General features: G+C 51.4%; 6 protein-coding genes across 6 annotated transcripts; 2 read left to right on the forward strand and 4 right to left on the reverse strand.

The window, feature by feature from the left end:
- Nucleotides 1-19: 19 nt before the first annotated feature.
- On the reverse strand, nucleotides 20-2,148 carry M431DRAFT_134840 (hypothetical protein). Its single transcript, XM_024912520.1, has 4 exons — nucleotides 1,823-2,148; nucleotides 1,344-1,768; nucleotides 1,062-1,279; nucleotides 20-988 (listed from the first exon to the last, which is right to left on the reverse strand). Exons 1-4 carry the CDS (start codon nucleotides 2,090-2,092, stop codon nucleotides 276-278), a joined length of 1,626 nt encoding a protein of 541 aa, XP_024779125.1. The 5' UTR covers nucleotides 2,093-2,148; the 3' UTR covers nucleotides 20-275.
- A 1,858-nt stretch (nucleotides 2,149-4,006) lies between these two features.
- M431DRAFT_107600 (hypothetical protein) lies at nucleotides 4,007-8,076 on the forward strand. The gene is made up of 5 exons (XM_024911651.1): nucleotides 4,007-4,746; nucleotides 4,798-4,893; nucleotides 4,946-5,453; nucleotides 5,507-7,075; nucleotides 7,132-8,076. Exons 1-5 carry the CDS (start codon nucleotides 4,115-4,117, stop codon nucleotides 7,879-7,881), a joined length of 3,555 nt encoding a protein of 1,184 aa, XP_024779126.1. The 5' UTR covers nucleotides 4,007-4,114; the 3' UTR covers nucleotides 7,882-8,076.
- Nucleotides 8,077-8,247: 171 nt separating this feature from the next.
- M431DRAFT_504376 (hypothetical protein) lies at nucleotides 8,248-9,857 on the reverse strand. The gene has a single exon (XM_024918467.1). It carries the CDS (start codon nucleotides 9,613-9,615, stop codon nucleotides 8,443-8,445), a length of 1,173 nt encoding a protein of 390 aa, XP_024779127.1. The 5' UTR covers nucleotides 9,616-9,857; the 3' UTR covers nucleotides 8,248-8,442.
- Nucleotides 9,858-10,000: 143 nt separating this feature from the next.
- Nucleotides 10,001-12,331, reverse strand: M431DRAFT_134847 (hypothetical protein). Its single transcript, XM_024912521.1, has 5 exons — nucleotides 11,236-12,331; nucleotides 11,056-11,152; nucleotides 10,735-11,006; nucleotides 10,350-10,675; nucleotides 10,001-10,289 (listed from the first exon to the last, which is right to left on the reverse strand). The coding sequence occupies exons 1-5, from the start codon at nucleotides 12,159-12,161 to the stop codon at nucleotides 10,189-10,191; spliced, it is 1,722 nt and encodes a 573-aa protein (XP_024779128.1). The 5' UTR covers nucleotides 12,162-12,331; the 3' UTR covers nucleotides 10,001-10,188.
- Nucleotides 12,332-12,771: 440 nt separating this feature from the next.
- M431DRAFT_75031 (hypothetical protein) lies at nucleotides 12,772-14,323 on the reverse strand (the record flags this gene model as incomplete). The annotated part of the gene is made up of 2 exons (XM_024922298.1): nucleotides 12,772-13,078; nucleotides 13,152-14,323. The coding sequence occupies 2 exons, from the start codon at nucleotides 14,321-14,323 to the stop codon at nucleotides 12,772-12,774; spliced, it is 1,479 nt and encodes a 492-aa protein (XP_024779129.1).
- A 1,711-nt stretch (nucleotides 14,324-16,034) lies between these two features.
- Nucleotides 16,035-17,255, forward strand: M431DRAFT_74659 (hypothetical protein; the record flags this gene model as incomplete). The annotated part of the gene is made up of 1 exon (XM_024922249.1): nucleotides 16,035-17,255. The coding sequence occupies one exon, from the start codon at nucleotides 16,035-16,037 to the stop codon at nucleotides 17,253-17,255; it is 1,221 nt and encodes a 406-aa protein (XP_024779130.1).
- Between the last annotated feature and the right edge of the window lie 23 nt (nucleotides 17,256-17,278).

Genomic DNA, 17,278 nt, shown 5'->3' on the forward strand with positions numbered 1-17,278 from the left:
ATTTTATGAGTGGCAGAATGCAGTCGCGCCTTCGCGCCTTAGCTTGATACGCTGTCACGTGACTCTAAGAAGCCTCCAAACTTGCCACAATGAACAAAGCACGAGGTACTCAAGATAGTGCAAATCCCATTGATAGCCTTATTCACATCTATAAAACGCCGTGTTTCCAAATTCCAATGCCGTATTATATCCTGATGAAATACGCTCAATTGTCTGTGAACGTCACCACTCTGCCATTAAATCATCAATCTCCAAGCGGCAGCTCCTCGACCGCCTCACTCCTTGCCGCTTCTTAGGGCGGGAATCTTCTTACCCTGCCAGTCAATATCTTGAGTCTCGGCAAACAGATAGACGTTTGGTGTTCCCTCTGAGAGTTGAAGCAGATATCGTTCATAAGGTCCCAATGGCTCCTCCACCATGATCCTCTGCTTGGGGTCCGTAGGCGCAGAACCCTTTGGCCCCGCGAACTCCCAAATCCATCTTCCAGTCTGTTGTTTATCCAGCCCAGATTCATCGGGCGGGCCTTGCCACCAGCTGGGGTTGTGAGGTATCGGGTCTTGAAACATTGCATCCGTATGCTTCAACTGCCAGCTGGATAGGGATGGACAGCTCCAGACTCCCTTATCGTCCAATCCAAGACCTTTGCAAGCAAGCCGAACTCTGGCAGAGCTGTGAATTCGTTCGTTGGTGTCTTGCAAGAAGATGTTGGTGTCACGCTCTGTCTTCGGATCGGTTCGCTTGTATAAACCAGGCGTCCTGTCTTCGAATCCCGAGAGTTTGTATATGAAGCTGCCAGCCTTATTGATGGACCCAAGTGCCCACGGCCGCACTGGCTGGTTGCTTGAATAGATGGGATCAACAGCCCATTTTGGACCCTTCTTCTTTGTAGTTTGCAGGCTTTTGTAGTAGCCGATGGTCTTTTGTGCGACCCTCTCGAGACATGATAAATCGAACTCGACTCCGACAGATGCCATCTGGTCCATCATCCCTATGTGCCCAATTGTCAGTTTCTGGCTCAGCTCCTTTTTCTAACGGCTTTTCTCTTGCTTGATAACACTTACAGGCAAGTGAAGAGTCAGAGGCTTCTTGGTCGGGCCAACCTCCACCACAGTTTCCATGGTTTCCTGGGAACCAGACCTGTCTAAGATCGGTCGTCAACCTATTCTCTGGAAGACGTTCCCAGACAGCTGGGGAAAATGGAGCACGAGTCTCATCCAGAGCAAGTGCCTGAAAGGCATGTTCTATGCGATCCGACAGCGATGTATCATGCCATTTATATGTGCTGTGGAGGTTAGCTTCCTGCGATGCCATGTATCTGGAGAGCAAATAGAAGGGAGACTTATTCGTCGTTTGAGGGATGAATGCCTATCTTGTCGAGCCACGAAACCTTGGGGATACCCAGACTACCAACAGTGTCCCAAACGCAGACGGCCTTGATCTTGATCAACTCGCCATTCTCCTGGTAAACGCGGGTATACCCCAGCTCCTCGAGCCTCTTTCGGTACACGGCGGCTGCGTTTGGTCCCTTAGGTTTATTGGGAAACGGCTGCCCTGGGAACTCGTCGTCGTAATCGTCGTTGTTCCAGTTTTCCATGTCCTTGAAGATGGGATAGAAGTATTCCAAGCCCTCCCTGGTGAGAAGGCCTAGGTTGCCAATCATTCCTGCGACCGATCGAGCTGTAAAGGCCCCTCGAGAAAATCCGACGAGAAATATTTCATCGCCGTCCATATGGTTGGAGGATAGGTATGAGTACGCTTCGCGGACTCGCTACATTCCAAGTCAGCTCAATTTGCTTTCCGAAGAGAGTGCGGTTCTTCTCACTTCTGAGAGACCCAGGCCGAATGCGCCGCCGGTGAGGGTGTCAATGGCATTGCTACCAGTTCCTACTCCGGATTCATACGATATAATTTGCAGTGTGCCATCATTGCACCGCCGCTTGAAACATCGGCTGATTCGCGTCACATTCGAAGGTACTTGAAGCGTTCCCTGAGGATGCTCTAGAGTCGGCTCTACGTAGCCGTTGTCGCTATTCATCCACGTCCCATCGCAACAGACGATGAGCCGCTTGTGGACAGGAGGTTGAGAACCCATCAGGACGATTTTTCACAGATCTTGTGTGTATGATTGCTTGGGCGAGTGAGTGTTGTGAGTAATGAGAACCACGGTCTGAACACCACTTATACACTATACCTATATATATAAATCAGGCAGAAGACACACACCAGTCCTCATCTGAGGCGGCCTCCCCGCAAAGCCCAGATCGTCGGTTACCGTTACCCTCCCCAGAGTGAACACTTTTTACCAAAACAATGACTGACTATTGGTGGCGGAAGGGGCATGACCACAGCTACAAAGCCGGCCTCACAATAAGCTCTTCGTGATGGTGTGCATCCCATGAGACTAGGTGGTCAGCCCCAGCCATAGCCCATCGTCCCTTGCTTCAAGCATCTCCATGCGCTACGCATTTTAGCACATCCAATACCCATGACCAAAAAAAAAAGCCAAAGCCTAAAAAGGTCGAGGGGGCCAAGGCCAAGAATCCAAGGCTCTTTTGCCGTCAACCACTCAGGTGATCACCAGCAACTCAACTCAACAAGCGCTTCTCAGCTCCGAGCCGTTGTGGAGCGCCGTCTCTCAGCCCTACCGTTGCATCTGTAGGGAAGCAAATCCTGCGTCATTCAGGCGATGCTGACGGTTGTTTGACGATCCAACCACGGTGGTGCAGAATGGCTCATTATTAGCAAGTTTCAGTCCATGCCTCGTCTCTCGCGTAAGGCCACCCTTGCAGTGCCCAGAACAATAGACCCAAGGCCATCCTTTTGAGATGGTTCTAGACCGGGTTGAATAAGGTATGATTGAGGTGTTAAGAGAGTGCTTATGTGCATTCTGAGCTAGTGCGGTTACTGGGAAATGAGATTAAGGCGCAGCTTTTTAGCCAGTAAATCGATTTGGTGTCCTGCAAGTACTGCAGAAGGATTATTCGCTGCCACCACGTTTCAATCAGCAAACCAATGATAGTTCAAGCTATGGGAGGTGCATGTAAGTGGCAGTCATCCTCACTTGCTTGGCTTGTAGCATTTATGTTGAACAGGGGATGAATCATATGGGCGCCACATATGGCTTCAAGGTTGTACTGTGCTTTCACTGTAAACCGTACCTCTACCTAGTAGGTACTAGCAGATCCAGGAACAAGGCCTAGCCTTGTAGGTTCCGTACCGCCGCTGTTGCTTTCGCAGCGGCAAGAAAAAGTTTCTGTGTAGTTCCGAATGCAAGCAGATCCTAGGCCTAGTTTTACTTCTCACCTAGAAATTTTCTAGTAAAACAGCGCGGGAGATTGGACTCAGTTTGCAGAATCCGCGCCAATGTAATATGCTGATGCGGAACCCCACAAATACCGCCGAAAAGAACCGGTCGAGTGTCGAGATTACACAACGCACCTACCTATGCTCGATACACCATGCAATGAGCTTTATAGAGGATCAGGTGTGTCCTGTAGAGAAATTTCTTCATTTCTTCAACATGGGTTTGATGTAGGCGCATTGAGTAGCAATATTTGCACAATCTGATAAAATGTTTCCCGGCATCCACGGTCGATTTGCGGATCAGTGTCACGCCTTGTGTACACTCCGCCATCGTTTTAATCTTGCGCAATCTGGTACCTTATTTTACGGAAAAGACATTCTATGAGAATAAGTGATATTTATATAGCTGCGGCTAGGGGAATTATAAGAAAAAAATGAATTAGTCGTTGCAACACTTGTTGAAACAAGATTTGTCAAGTATACCTCGTACGTAGCTACGGAACCGGTGCTGAGCGGCTGCACGTCATCTGCTACTGCTACGGAGTCCGTACTGCTACCGCTGTTCCCCGCCATCCGGCTCAGGTCCACTTTTTTCAACTATGCGGCCAGTAGGGTAGTGGCTGCTAGCGACCGCCTACTATAATAGGATACAGTGCCCCTCCCGAAGATCGGAGTGCGGCAGAATTCTTTTAACCCTCCTCAACAGAGATGACTCCTTCAGAATAATAGTTTGAGCTTATATATCCTCCAGAGACACATTCGATACGAGGTGTCTTCCCATTCAGTATAGATCTTGCTTATTGCTGCCGGCATGGGGCTACCTGATCCTACCTCCGACCTCGATTGGTCAGGCTACATTGGAGCCATCCACGAGATATTCCACAAGAATGCTTTGAAGCATCCCGATGCGCCGTGCGTCACGGAAACGGCTTCTTCCACCACGCCCGAGAGGAGATATACCTACAAACAGATCTACGAGGCGTCCAACATCTTGGCCAACCAGCTCCATGAAGCTGGCATCACCAATGGCGATGTCGTCATGATCTTTGCCTACCGTTCCGTCGAGCTCATCATCGCCTTCATGGGAACCCTTGCTGCCGGTGCTACCATTACCGTCCTAGACCCCGCGTACCCCCCGGCGAGACAACAGATCTACCTCGAAGTCTCACAACCAAAGGCCCTGATCACAATTGGCCGAGCCAGGGACGAGAATGGTACTTTTGCGCCTCGTGTCCAGAGGTACATTGACGAGGAATTATCTCTCAAGATACGAGTACCCGAGCTACGGATGAGCGATGACGGCCACCTTACCGGAGGCGAGGTTGACGGGAAGGAAGTCTTTACCGACGCTGAAAACAAAGCATCAGCGCCTCCAGATGTTCTGGTGGGACCGGACTCAACAAGTATCCTCAGCTTTACCAGTGGCACGACATCCACGCCCAAGTACGAGATCCGGCAACTCTCCAAGTTTAGACATTAGCTAACTATCTTCAGGGGCGTGTTGGGCAGGCATTACAGCTTAGCCAAGTACTTCCCATGGATGGCCAAGACTTTCAACTGGACTTCGGACACGAAGTTTGCCTGTCTAAGGTAAATTCTACCAAAGATGATGCCCGTCACAAGCTCTACTAACCAATAACAGTGGTATAAGCCATGATCCTATCCAGAGAGACATTTTCAGTCCAATGTTCATGGGCGGAGAGCTCATTATCCCTGCTCGCGAGAATATCGCCCACGAAAAGTTAGCTGAGTGGTTCCGCGATCACAAGCCCAACGCGGTGCATTTGACGCCCGCCATGGGTCAAATCTTGTGCGGCGGTGCCAAGGCAGAGTTCCCTTCATTGAAGTGGGTTCTCTACGTTGGTGATATTCTGACCAAGAAGGATTGCGCTTCGCTCCGCAAGCTGGCGCCCAACGCGGACATTTGCGCCGCGTATGGTACCACTGAGACGAGCCGCAGCGTATCATACTACCATATCAAGAGTCACGCCGAAGATCCGAACGCTTTAGATAAATTTGGTGATATTGTTCCTGCCGGAAAGGGTATCGAGAACGTCCAACTCCTCATAGTCAAGCGGGATGATATTACCAAGCTTTGCGGCGTCGGTGAGGTCGGTGAGGTTATGTTGAGAGCAGCAGGCTTAGCTGAGATAAGTTTTCCTCTTTCTTTTTTTGAAAGTGTCCTGCTAACATTCTACTTTACGGATATCTGAACGACCCGGAGAAAACCAAGGAAAAGTTCCTCGACAACTGGTTCGTCGACAACCAGAAGTGGGTGGAGGCTGATAACAAAGTTGCCGACCACGCCAACGAGCCCTGGAGAAAGTATTACAAAGGCCCACGAGACAGAATCTACAGGACCGGCGACTTGGGACACTTTTTGGACGATTCTGGTAATACCGCTATTACAGGCAGAGCTGATGATCAAGTCAAAGTTCGTGGCTTCCGCATCGAGCTCAATGAGATTGATAGCAACCTGAGAGGACACCAGTTAGTCCGCGAGTGTAAGACTCTGCTTCGAAGAGATCGGAACGAAGAGCCCACACTGGTCAGCTACATTGTCCCTGAAGAGCAAGAGTGGCTCAAGTGGCTAGCAGAACGCGGCCTGGAAGACACTGAGGATCAAGGTACCGAGATCGGGCCCGTCACCGTGTATTCCAAGCGCTACCGGCCAATGCAACCGGAGGTCCGGGATCATCTCAAGTCTCGATTGCCCGTTCACGCTATCCCGACTTATTTCATCTTCCTAAAGAAGATGCCTCTGAACCCCAACGGCAAGGTTGACAGCCCAAACCTGCCGTTCCCGGATGCGGCCCTGATCTCGGAAGAGGCTTCAGAGGAGGATCTGAAGAGATGGGAAACGCTCAGCAGCACCGAAAAGGAACTGGCAGAGCTGTGGGCAACCCTGGTCAATGGTCTGAACGCCAAGACTCTGCATCCCGAGTCTGATTTCTTTGAAAGTGGTGGGCACAGTCTGCTTGCCCAGCAGCTTCTTCTCACCCTCCGCAAGAACCTGGGGGCCAACGTGTCCATCAGCACACTGTACTCAAACTCATCCCTCAGGGCTCTTAGCACCCAGATTGACCGCCTGCGTGAGGGCAAGGGCGACTCGGAAGTGACGGAGGATGTCGAGGCCGCATATGCCCAGTCACTCGAAAAGCTTCTCGGTAGCCTCGACGCCAAATATCAGACGGCGGACCCTGCGGCACTCTCACCGGCAAGCAAGACGACCGTCTTTGTAACTGGTGCCACGGGCTTCCTGGGCTCCTTCATCGTCAAGGACTTGCTCGAGCGTGAGAATGTACACGTGATCGCCCATGTCCGTGGAACGAAAGGCGTCCCAGCCGCCCTTGAGCGGCTCCAGAAGTCACTCCGCGGATACGGCGTATGGCAGGACTCTTGGGCCACCAGGCTCAGTGCAGTCATTGGTGACCTGGCACAGCCACGTCTTGGAGTTGATGATGACACTTGGAAGATGCTTGGCGATACTGTCGATGTCGTTATCCATAACGGCGCCCTCGTCCACTGGGTGAAGCAGTATAAGCATCTGGAGCGTAGCAATGTTCTATCAACAATCGATGCCCTGCGGCTCTGTAACCAGGGCAAGCCTAAGCTTTTCTCATTCGTTAGCTCGACAAGTGTTCTAGACACGGATCACTATATTGACTTGTCACATGAGCAGACTAAGTCTGGACAAGGAGCTGTCATGGAAGCAGACGATCTCAAAGGTAGTTCTACGGGTCTCGGCACTGGATACGGCCAGACCAAATGGGTAAGTAGCCTCTGCAGACCCAATTTTGCATTAACATTCATTCTAACGGACCACAGGTATCTGAACAACTCGTCCGCGAGGCTGGCAGACGCGGCCTCCTCGGATCTGTCGTCCGACCGGGCTACATCCTTGGAGACGCTACCACCGGTGTCGTCAACAACGACGACTTCCTCATCCGCATGCTCAAGGGCTGTATCCAGTTGTCTAGCCGTCCTCACATAGTAAACAGCGTCAATGCCGTACCAGTCAATCACGTCTCAGTCGTCGTCGTCGCAGCCAGCTTGAACCCCGTCCCGGCCGAAACTGCAAACAACAGTGGCAGCAATGATGTCGGTGTCCACGTCATCCACGTCACTGCCCATCCTCGCCTGCGCATGAACGAGTATCTCTCCATCCTGAGCTACTACGGCTACGATGTCCCTGAGGTGGATTACGATCACTGGAAGGCCCAGCTCGAGACCTTTGTCTCGGAAGGTCCTCTTCAGAAGGACGCGGAGCAGAGCGCCCTGATGCCTCTTTTCCACATGGCGACGAACAATCTCCCCACAAACACTCGCGCTCCGGAACTAGATGACCGCAATGCTGTTGCTGTCCTCAAGGCCGATGCAGACCGGTGGACAGGTGTCGATGAGAGTGCTGGAGAGGGCATTAGCAGGGAAGCTGTTGGACGCTTCTTGAGGTACCTCGCCGAAACCAATTTCCTGGCGTGGCCAACTGGACGGGGTAGGGAGCTGCCGCCTATCAAGGCTGGTGTTGTCGAGGCGCAGGCGAAATGGGGTGTTGGAGGCCGTGGTGGTACAGCATGAGGAGAGGGAACAGGAGCAAAAGTCGAAAAATCTGAATAGTGAGAATCATGTTTGGATAGATCAGAGAACATAGGAGAAAAGTAAAATATTAGGCATAAGAGACACTTTGAATTTACGAGTAAGGCATCACATTTGTGTCTGTACTGCTTTGTCGCAGTCGATATATGATGTCTTCATACACTCCCTTTTCGCCTCAATGTCCAAGGTCAGATTCTTGATGAGACCAAATATGTGACTATTCTTTCTCTGCCTTGTAGTGCCGGCCCGATACCAATAGAAAGGATGCCAGAATATGCAGTATTGTATTATAGGAAATTATCGAGGGCCTTGGTTCAGAGCTTGAGAAATAATCTTGAAGGCCTCATGGGCAGATTGAGTGTTATTCCTGGCCTGTATACTTTTGTGGGTGCGCCGACACGTTTAATCGCACTGTGAACAGCCACATCTGGTCCAAAGAAAGGTTGTATCATTATCTTTCGTCCAAATATCGTACACGACTCGTACACACATGAAATATACTGCCTCATAGTAATAGTAATACACACACCAAGTCTATGCTCATTACTGGTGCTGTTCATCCAGTTTCCGTCTCAGCCACTCCGGGACAAAGGCCTTGACCTTGACGCCGCTCTTGTTATCCTCCTCTCCCCATTCCAGCTCAAACTCATCGCCATCCTTGAACGTCGCCGCCGCCTGCTCCCCCGGCAGCACCACGTCCGTCATAATCTCCAGACGGCACAGCCCCAGCCCAATGTTTCCCACCCCGCGAAGCCACTTGCCGGCGCTGCGGCCTCGCTTGCCGGACCGCCCGATGCTGGTTTCGGCGGGAATCATGTCTGCCGTCAGCGTCTCGGGGGAGCCGCTCTCGGGCTCGTAGACGAGGCTCGGGGGAGCCGCCTTGGCCTTGTCGTAGATGACGCAGGGCAGGATGCGCTTGCGGACCACGCCGCGGTGCTTGGTGCGGATGGTCAGCTCTTGGCCTACGTAGCAGCCCTTGTGGAAGTCGACGCCGTTCATAAACTCCATGTTGCTCTCGAGGGGCAGGGCCTGTTCGCGCAAGATCTCGTCCTGGCCCTCTGCGACGCCGTGTAGATATCGACGAATCGTGTATGCATCTTCGGTCGTCTGATCAATGTCCACCTCTGGCGCCTTTTGGCCCGCAAGTTGGATGATTCTGTATCCCAAACCGGGCGCTCGAGGGTCTTCGTAGACAATTCTAGATTCGTTTGGTGTGATGTTGAGCTGCGAACCGGGAGTGTCGTTCCACGCATGCCAAACAGATATTTCGCCCGATTCTATTGCTCGAAAGGCTACTTTGGCCCTAAGCTTGTACCGCTTGATATACTTTGCCAGCGCGTTGATCTGCGCCGCATCCACCTCGATCAAGAAGCCGTCCCCCTCTTGCGCCGGGTCGCCCCGAACTGGGTATATAAAGACATCGTGCAGCACCCTTCCTGTCGCATTCAGGAATCCCGTATAGAAGGCGTCGGTTCGAGGCTCGCCCTTGCTAGAGACGACGTTGGCAGTGATTATTCCCTGTAGAAACTTGGCCGCGTCGGGACCAGTTACAGAGAGCAGCTGCCTCGAGGACAAAGCAGCCAACCCCGAAGCTGGAGGCCGAGCAGACGCAAATTGGCGACGCTGGAGCTTGCAATTACGGCAGACCAGATTCGGCGAGAAGTCGTGCAGCAGAGGACGCCTCGAGAGGCTTCGCATGATTGGCGCCGAGGCCATCGAGACGGCCGATGCTGTCTAGGGCTGTTGCTCTAATCGTAGAGAGGAAAATCGAGAGTACAAGTGCTTGAAGAATTGACAGCGGCAGCTCGGCGGAAGCTTTAGGGAGCAACTAGAGAGAGAGGAAAAGATCTATGGGCGGTTTGATTACGCAGCAAAAGGTGGGAAGTTCGGAAGAACGAACCACTCGAGGCCGAAAAGATGCAGCTGTGATCCGATGGTGGGGAACGTGGAGCGCTTTGTGCCTGGTGGGGGAATTCCGGCTCTTGGGCCGAGCAAAGCCGGTCACCACTAACAGATATACCATCATCATTTTCAACAACTGCAAAGGCATTATGATAGTAGTAGAAATTAAACGTTAAAATGTTGTAAACCATATCTATATGATTAGTCCATTGTTATGTGCAGCTACAATACTTTGAAATGTCCAGATGCTGGCTAGATAGTACTCCCATGGTCCGATATCTCGTCATCAAGACCCTTGAAACCAAACTAGAAACAAAATATCGAATCTTTTATTACAAATAATATCCAAGATATTTCATGCATGTGTAATATACCAGGAGATTCTGATCACTGATCCGGGTCCTGGCTGTACCTAAACGGTCGGGGGCCGCACGCTGCCTCAGAAGCTGTTGTGATTTCTTGAGCATCCAAAATGTCCAAATAGACCCCTAATGGCAGTCAGTCTAATGAAACAAGAAAACGCGATTCCACCTTAGCAATAAACGTACTGGCCATTTTCCAGCGAGGAACAATATCTTGCAGCAGCTCCTTGAACAGTGACATCCTCCGAGTTGTAATATCGTCGGGCTCGCCTCGACTTAATCTGATGAGAAATAAGGCCGCCTGATACGCGACATGCGCTAGAAATGGTGTGGCAACCAGAACTGAAGTGGTATCTACCATCTGGTCTCGAAAGCCTTGGGCGGTGGTCGCCAGATGGTCCAAGGTAGACAGCGTCTCGTCCGAAGTGTCTCTCGCAGAGATGTAATTGGGTATGAGATCCATGTTATTGCTCTTCGCCCGCCATTGATATTCCTGGAGCAGAAATATTGTGCTATAGTTGGTCAACGTTATGCACCGTATCACGCAACTCTCAATTTTGAGCCCTCTTACCTGGAGCAAATCGATAACTGGGGGCAGAATCCAGCACATGTCCTCAGTTCTCTCACACTAGCTTCGGCGTTTGAGACTGTAATCAACGCATGAACAGTTCGCCTCAGCTGTGCTATCTGCTGATCCCTTTCCATTGGGTCTTGGTGATTATCCGGGCAAACAAGATCGAGAGCCTGGCTGAGCATATAAGTGGCCTGTCCAAGCCTAGAAAACATGCCCATCTTGAGAGAAAAGCCTTGAGAGATGCTGAAAGCGTCACTTGGCTTTGCAGTCTAACGATACTGTCAGTTTAATGATGAAACTGGAGGCGAAAACTCTTACCCCATCATCCCATAACTTATCATCAACCGGGAGCAAATCGTCAAAGGTTGGGTTCTTTGTCGCGAGAGGCCTGTTAGGATTGCTGATGTTCATAAACCTATCCATTTGTTAATGACAATTTGCGAAAAAGTTATTCCACCACCAGACAGGGGATCCTCTCCATGCCTCACTCAGACTCACCGATCCAGAAATAAGATGGTCCACCACGCGCGTCTCCGCTCGTCAACTTCGGACATTGAGCGTGGAGTTGTGTATTCACTCGGCGATTCCTCTCTCAGGTTGTTCACCCCAATTGCTGTACCATAGCGTGCACAAGCTCCAACCGTCAGATACGCAGCCGGATAGATGGCCTGCCCGAATTCATAAAGCGCAATCAAGATGCCAGCTTGAAGAACCCGCAGCGACAAAACTCCTGCCGCCTCCATCTCAAAATGCAGTCTCTTGGCATTATGATACAAAGCAGTAACATCAAGTGCCCCCGTCCCTGTGTTAAGATCGCGTGCGCAGTACAGCTGCATACATATGATGAGAAGACTAAGTTCACTCCGTCGCTGCGCCAAGGGGTTCAGCAGATGTGCAAAGAATCCCTTTTTAGAGATCAGCGGCATCCACCAGTGGATCGAGTCGAAGAAGGTATACGCAATGTTGCGAATACGTGAAGGATCATTTTCGAATGGTGATATATCTGCCGGTATAGAGGGATGGATCCGGGGTAGCTCAAGCTGTGCCTGTCGAAAGATTTGCGGAGCGATAAAGTATATCGCGGTTGCGGTGGCGGTTTCATTGGAGGTTGTAGGAGTCACAGGTGTCACGGGCGTCACGGGCGTCACAATGGAAGTAGATTGAGGTATCCGGTGATCATATTGGCTATCCGGGCGCGATATAGTCGCACTGGAGCTCGACAAAGTGTTTGGCGTGGCTGAGCGGCCCTCGGACCGTATCTGACGAGACCGACGCCGCGAGAGATAGACGCACTGGGCGCCTTTCCTAGCACACAAGGCACAACGAGGAAGGGTTCGATCGCATCTCCGTTTTCCTTTCCTACAAGGATCGCAGGCAAACCGGGCATAGTTGGCCGGCGCTTCCTCACCCGAGGAGGATGTCATGTTCTGGTCGTGGGTAGTAGCTGATCAATATGTTGCGGAGCTGGTTTGCGGAATATCCACCCGGGATACAACATATGCGCCTCGGCTGTGAGATTCCGTGTAAGCGGCCAAATTGGTAAATGCCACAACTCGCAATGATAGGCGACTCGAATCGCTTTCCTTGAATGATCGTTTGGGCCGATCAAGTTCTGCAAGTGATGCAGCAAGACGAAGCATCGGGTATGCGGAGCTGCGGAACTGCGGAAGTTCCGCACCGGCAGTATGTAATCATTGCTTTCTATGTGAAATCTTGGCATTAAACCGCCATGTCAGCGCTATTGAGGCGCCGTTCTTTGGAGAAACCACAAGCGAAATTCGCTATTAAATGAAGATGGCTGCTACTCATTCGCTTTACTTCATTCACATAATTAACCTTAATTCCTTTTCTAGGTCACCATGGCGTTTGGCACAATCTTATTCATTTATATAGCGTCATTGGCAAAAGCATCGTGACCCGACATATTTCCTGAACCTACCTGCTATAGGCTTGAGAGAGGTCTCTCTACTAGGTACATGTATATATCATTGCAGAATAAACGGACATAAATATTGAATTGACATGATGATGCAGCTAAACAGCCGCCGGAGTACTTGACCTGGCCGGTTTTCGGCTCCGTCTCCACGACACAAACATAAAAAGCAACGTCAGGATCATTCCGAATCCTGCTAAACCTACGCTGAAATATAACGCCGATCGATATCCTCTGAGCAAATCGCTTCCGTGATGATTTAGTTGGGTCTCAATTGTCCCCGCAAACCCCAGACTTAGGGAGATGGAATAGTTGATTGTTGTAGCAATGAGAGATGCTGCGAGGCCTTGGTGCTCGCGCGGCATGGCATTGCTTAGAAGAATGGTTCCCGCAGGAAACGACATATCCCTAATAACCAGGTTAGTCCTTTCATTTAACATCACCTTCAACGGATAGGATAGATGCTCTCCCATCCACATACATGCCAAAAGGGTAGATCAACACCATCACAAACGCTTGTGCCCAATAGGTCTGATCGACCGGAGCTGTGGCCAGAAGCGTGGCTGCAATAAGGAACCCACACATTGCCATAAACATGATGACACTCGGTGATACTCGACTGAGTAGGTACGCAGTTGTGAGGCCTGCGATGATGCCCATGATTGGCGCCGGAGCCCATTTACCTACCGCAAGGAGCGGTTCGTCGCCCTTGATAACTTCCATAAACTGGTAGTAGTAGTAGAGACCAATACCAAAGCTGGCCCAGCCTGCCGCGATGCAGCTTAGAGTCCAGCCAAGATCCCCCGTAAAAACAGAAGTCGGGATCAAAGGGAACTTTGCCTTGCTTTCAACAATTCCAAACGCAGCTAGAGAGAGAAATCCAACAATAAGAAGAACATAAACATATGGGTTTGACCACCCGGCAATCGGGGCCTGGTTCCAGGCGAAATTGATGAGAGCAAGACCGGTGATGCCAAAAAGAGCGCCAGGAATGTCAATTCGCTCAATAAAGTCGAATAGATTTCCCTGTTTAATCGAAGACTCTGTTCTCGGAGGCGGATCCAGCGCTTTGGGAATCACAAAGATCCCCGCAACAGCAAGGCTAAAGCAGAATATAGCCATGATCCAGTAAGACCAGGGCCACCATACCCGCTGGGCCAACAGTGCGATGAAGACGCCCGCGACGTTGAATCCAGCTGGGGCAGTGGCTCCAAAGAGACTAAACACCAATTCTTTCCGCCGCCCAGGAGGATACGTCCTCCCTAAGATGGCCACCGCATTTGGCAGCACCAATCCGGCTCCAATGCCCTGAAACGCACGGCAGCAGATGAAGAATGTCGTCGATGTCGAGTACACGCTGAAGCCAGCCAGCAGAGACCACAAGCCATACCAGAAGAAGCCGGCGATGAAAAGCCGTCTATGGCCATACAAGTCACCGAGCCTGCCGGCGACGAGAATAAAGGTGCTGTTGGTCAGAGAGAATGAAGCTGCAAACCAGCTCAGCTGGCCATCGCTTACATGCTCCCAGCTCCGCCCAATGATGTGAGCGGTAATGATGGAGAGAGCGAGGCCAGTCTGTCCTAGAAACTGCGCCATGGAGACGACAAAGAGGAAACAGGACTCGTGGAGCAGCGACTCGGGCCTCTTGGCCATGGAATGCGTCGATATCGCGAGAGAGACCGGGCGCGGGGGCCGCAGCGCATTTTCGTCGCTGCCGTCGTCATCGTCATCGACTTCCTCTGGTCGGCCGTCTTCCTTCTCAGTGTCGGAACGAGGCGTTGTTGGCGGGCTCTCGAGGGGAATGTCGTTGTCTCTGTGCCTGTGTATCCGTAGAGGCGCCATATCTTGGACTGCGCCGCTGCGCAGGTGGATTGACGGCAAGGCTCCTGTCGCAAGACATGGTGGCTAATTAGCGAGCCCCCTTGTTCTTATATGGGAACCTGTTCATCACACCTCGGTGGTATATAAGAAATTGGTAAAGACCCGTCCGAGTGGAGCAGATCGCACCCGTCAGGCCGAGATTTGGCCAATGCTGAATCGTTCGGCGGCAAGTTGGGATAAATTTGACAGGGTTTCCGGGGGAAATTTTGACACGGCAAGGCCCTGTCACTGTTTCAGTGCCAGAGTAGAGTCTTGACGCCGGATAAAGACGATGAAGTGATTTTGGCTAAGCCGGGGTTCTCGCTGGTCCGCGATCCCGCATCGACCAATGAACGGCTGGGCGCTGCTCTATTCAGGTCAAACTGCATCAGTGAAGCAAACATTCAGTATTCAGTTGATTGATAAAATGCACGCAGCCAGCCGCCCGCACGACTCATGTTGATGCGGCCAAATGTGGCAGTTCCGGCCATCTATCCGGGTTGCATTGCATGGCAGATGAACGCGCGGGGCTGCGGACTCTGACTGCGGGATGCGGCATCCGCCGGCGGACATTTATGTTGAAGCTATGCACCTCATCGACGGGGCCTCTAGAAAGAAACAACAACGGTTTCTAAGCCAGTTGTTTGTGATTTCTCAGGATTATCAATCGCTCCAACATGACTCCGTCAAGTCCGGATGAATACGAGAATCAACCTAGATATATGCTCGCATATACCAGCTGCAGCTTGGCAGCCTGGCCTCTGGCTTCTGGACGCCACAACTTTGTCCGGGATATGGTCATAAACATCAATGAAGCCTCACGATATCCTCGCCACCTGCTCCCCCTGCTGTCATGTACTCGTACGTCCCACGTACCAAGAACAGCATACTAACGGCCCGCCACCTCGAAAGCCACAGCCCCCCTGAGACTAACATGTAAGATGCTCCCTCGTGTCCAAGGCACGCCCTGCAATCCAACCCACCCAGAGCTTTAGTTGATCTTTGAAAGAACCAACCAAAGCTCCAAAGCTCCTCGGAAAAGCTCTTGGGCAAATACTTCCCGGGGTCTGCTTGCCGCCTCCACATCAACTTGGTGGCTCGGCGGAAAGCAATGAGACGGTGTGAAGATGCGTCAGCCTTTGCTCAAACAAGTCGAACATCCGCAAGCTATTCCAACCAATCGCCTCCATTATTGTGCCTAAACGAGGAGCGCACAATATGAAGTCTAAGCTGATACCCGCTGTTATAAGTATGGGGATTGGGCGAGTCTTCACAACGAGTCGCCGTGCTGAGCTGTTCTCATAGCTCTGTGCGATACTCGGGTTCTTGTTGTATGGGCTAGGCTTTCATGCTTTACTATCTCTCTCTCCCTTTCACTTGTCTATCAGTCAGCTACATCATATTGCATCATATTGCATCATATTTCCTCTACTTGAGCTCTCCGGTCTCATAGACTTACTTGTCGACACTATCGACTGTCCGCTTCATGGAGTCCACAGCAACGATGGACTGTCCAGCGGCAAACACTGTTCTTTTTCTCCCTCTAAAACTTGGGAATGGGACCATTTCCAGTCGCATCATCATGGCGCCAATGGCAAGGCTTCGAAATAGCCGGCGACACGTGCCTTTGGTCCCTATGGTGCCTACTTATTTTGCTGAACGCGCCAGTTATCCAGGGTCTCTTGTCATAACCGAAATGACCATGATATCTCCTCGCGCGTCTGGCTACCCGCACTCTCCTGGAATCTGGACGAATGAACAAGTCGCGGCATGGAAAGCCGTCACAGCCGCTGTTCATGCTCAGGGGTCACGCATCTACCTTCAGATCGGGGCTCTTGGCCGGGTCGCAAATCCCAGAGTACTAGAAGAAGACGCAGTGTTGTTTGGCCTGCCTAGGGACTCGGTCAGATTTGCCGCTCCAAGCTCAATACCTTGTACCAAAGGGCATCCGACACCTGCAGAGCTGACCACGGAAGAGATCAATACCCTGGTAAAAGATTTTGCTACGGCCGCAAGGCGTGCTGTGTTTGACGCTGAGTTTGATGGCGTTGAAGTTCACGGCGGTTATGGCTACCTCGTCGACCAGTTCATCCAAGACACATCGAACCAGCGCACAGATTGTTACGGCGGCAGTGTTGAGAACCGCTCCCGGTTTGCTCTCGAAGTCATGCGCGCGGTTGTAGATGCCGTTGGCCCTGAGCGTTCCGCAATTCGTTTGTCGCCATGGTGTTCCTGGCAGGGAATGAGGATGCACGACCCCATGCCACAGTTCATCTATCTTATCCAGCAGCTCCGTGGCCTGAAGCTTGCATATCTACACTTGGTAGAAGCTTTTAGAGCTCGGCAGACAAACTCTGCAGAAGCCTTATTTGGTGACAGCAATGATATTCTCATCCGTATGTGGGGAATGACGAGCCCAATCATTTTGAACCACGGTTTCGATGCCACAAGCGCCATCGAGGCTATCGAGAGATACATCGGGGTGGCCGACATTGCAGTGTCTATTGGCGCGCCCTTCATGTCGAATCCAGACCTTATCTATCGCATCAAGAAAGGAATACCTCTAGCACAGCCAGACCGGTCCAAGTCACACTCAGTAATAGATCCAGACGGCTATATCACCTACCCCTTTTCAGATGAGTGGAAGGCAGAACAAGACGCGAGGCTGCGCGAGACAACCCTCGGCATTTTGCGATCAGTGATGGAATTTTATTCGACATACTAGAGAACCAAATCATCACTGCATGT

Source organism: Trichoderma harzianum (assembly GCF_003025095.1).
Source record: "Trichoderma harzianum CBS 226.95 unplaced genomic scaffold M431scaffold_2, whole genome shotgun sequence".
Lineage (NCBI taxonomy): Eukaryota > Fungi > Ascomycota > Sordariomycetes > Hypocreales > Hypocreaceae > Trichoderma > Trichoderma harzianum.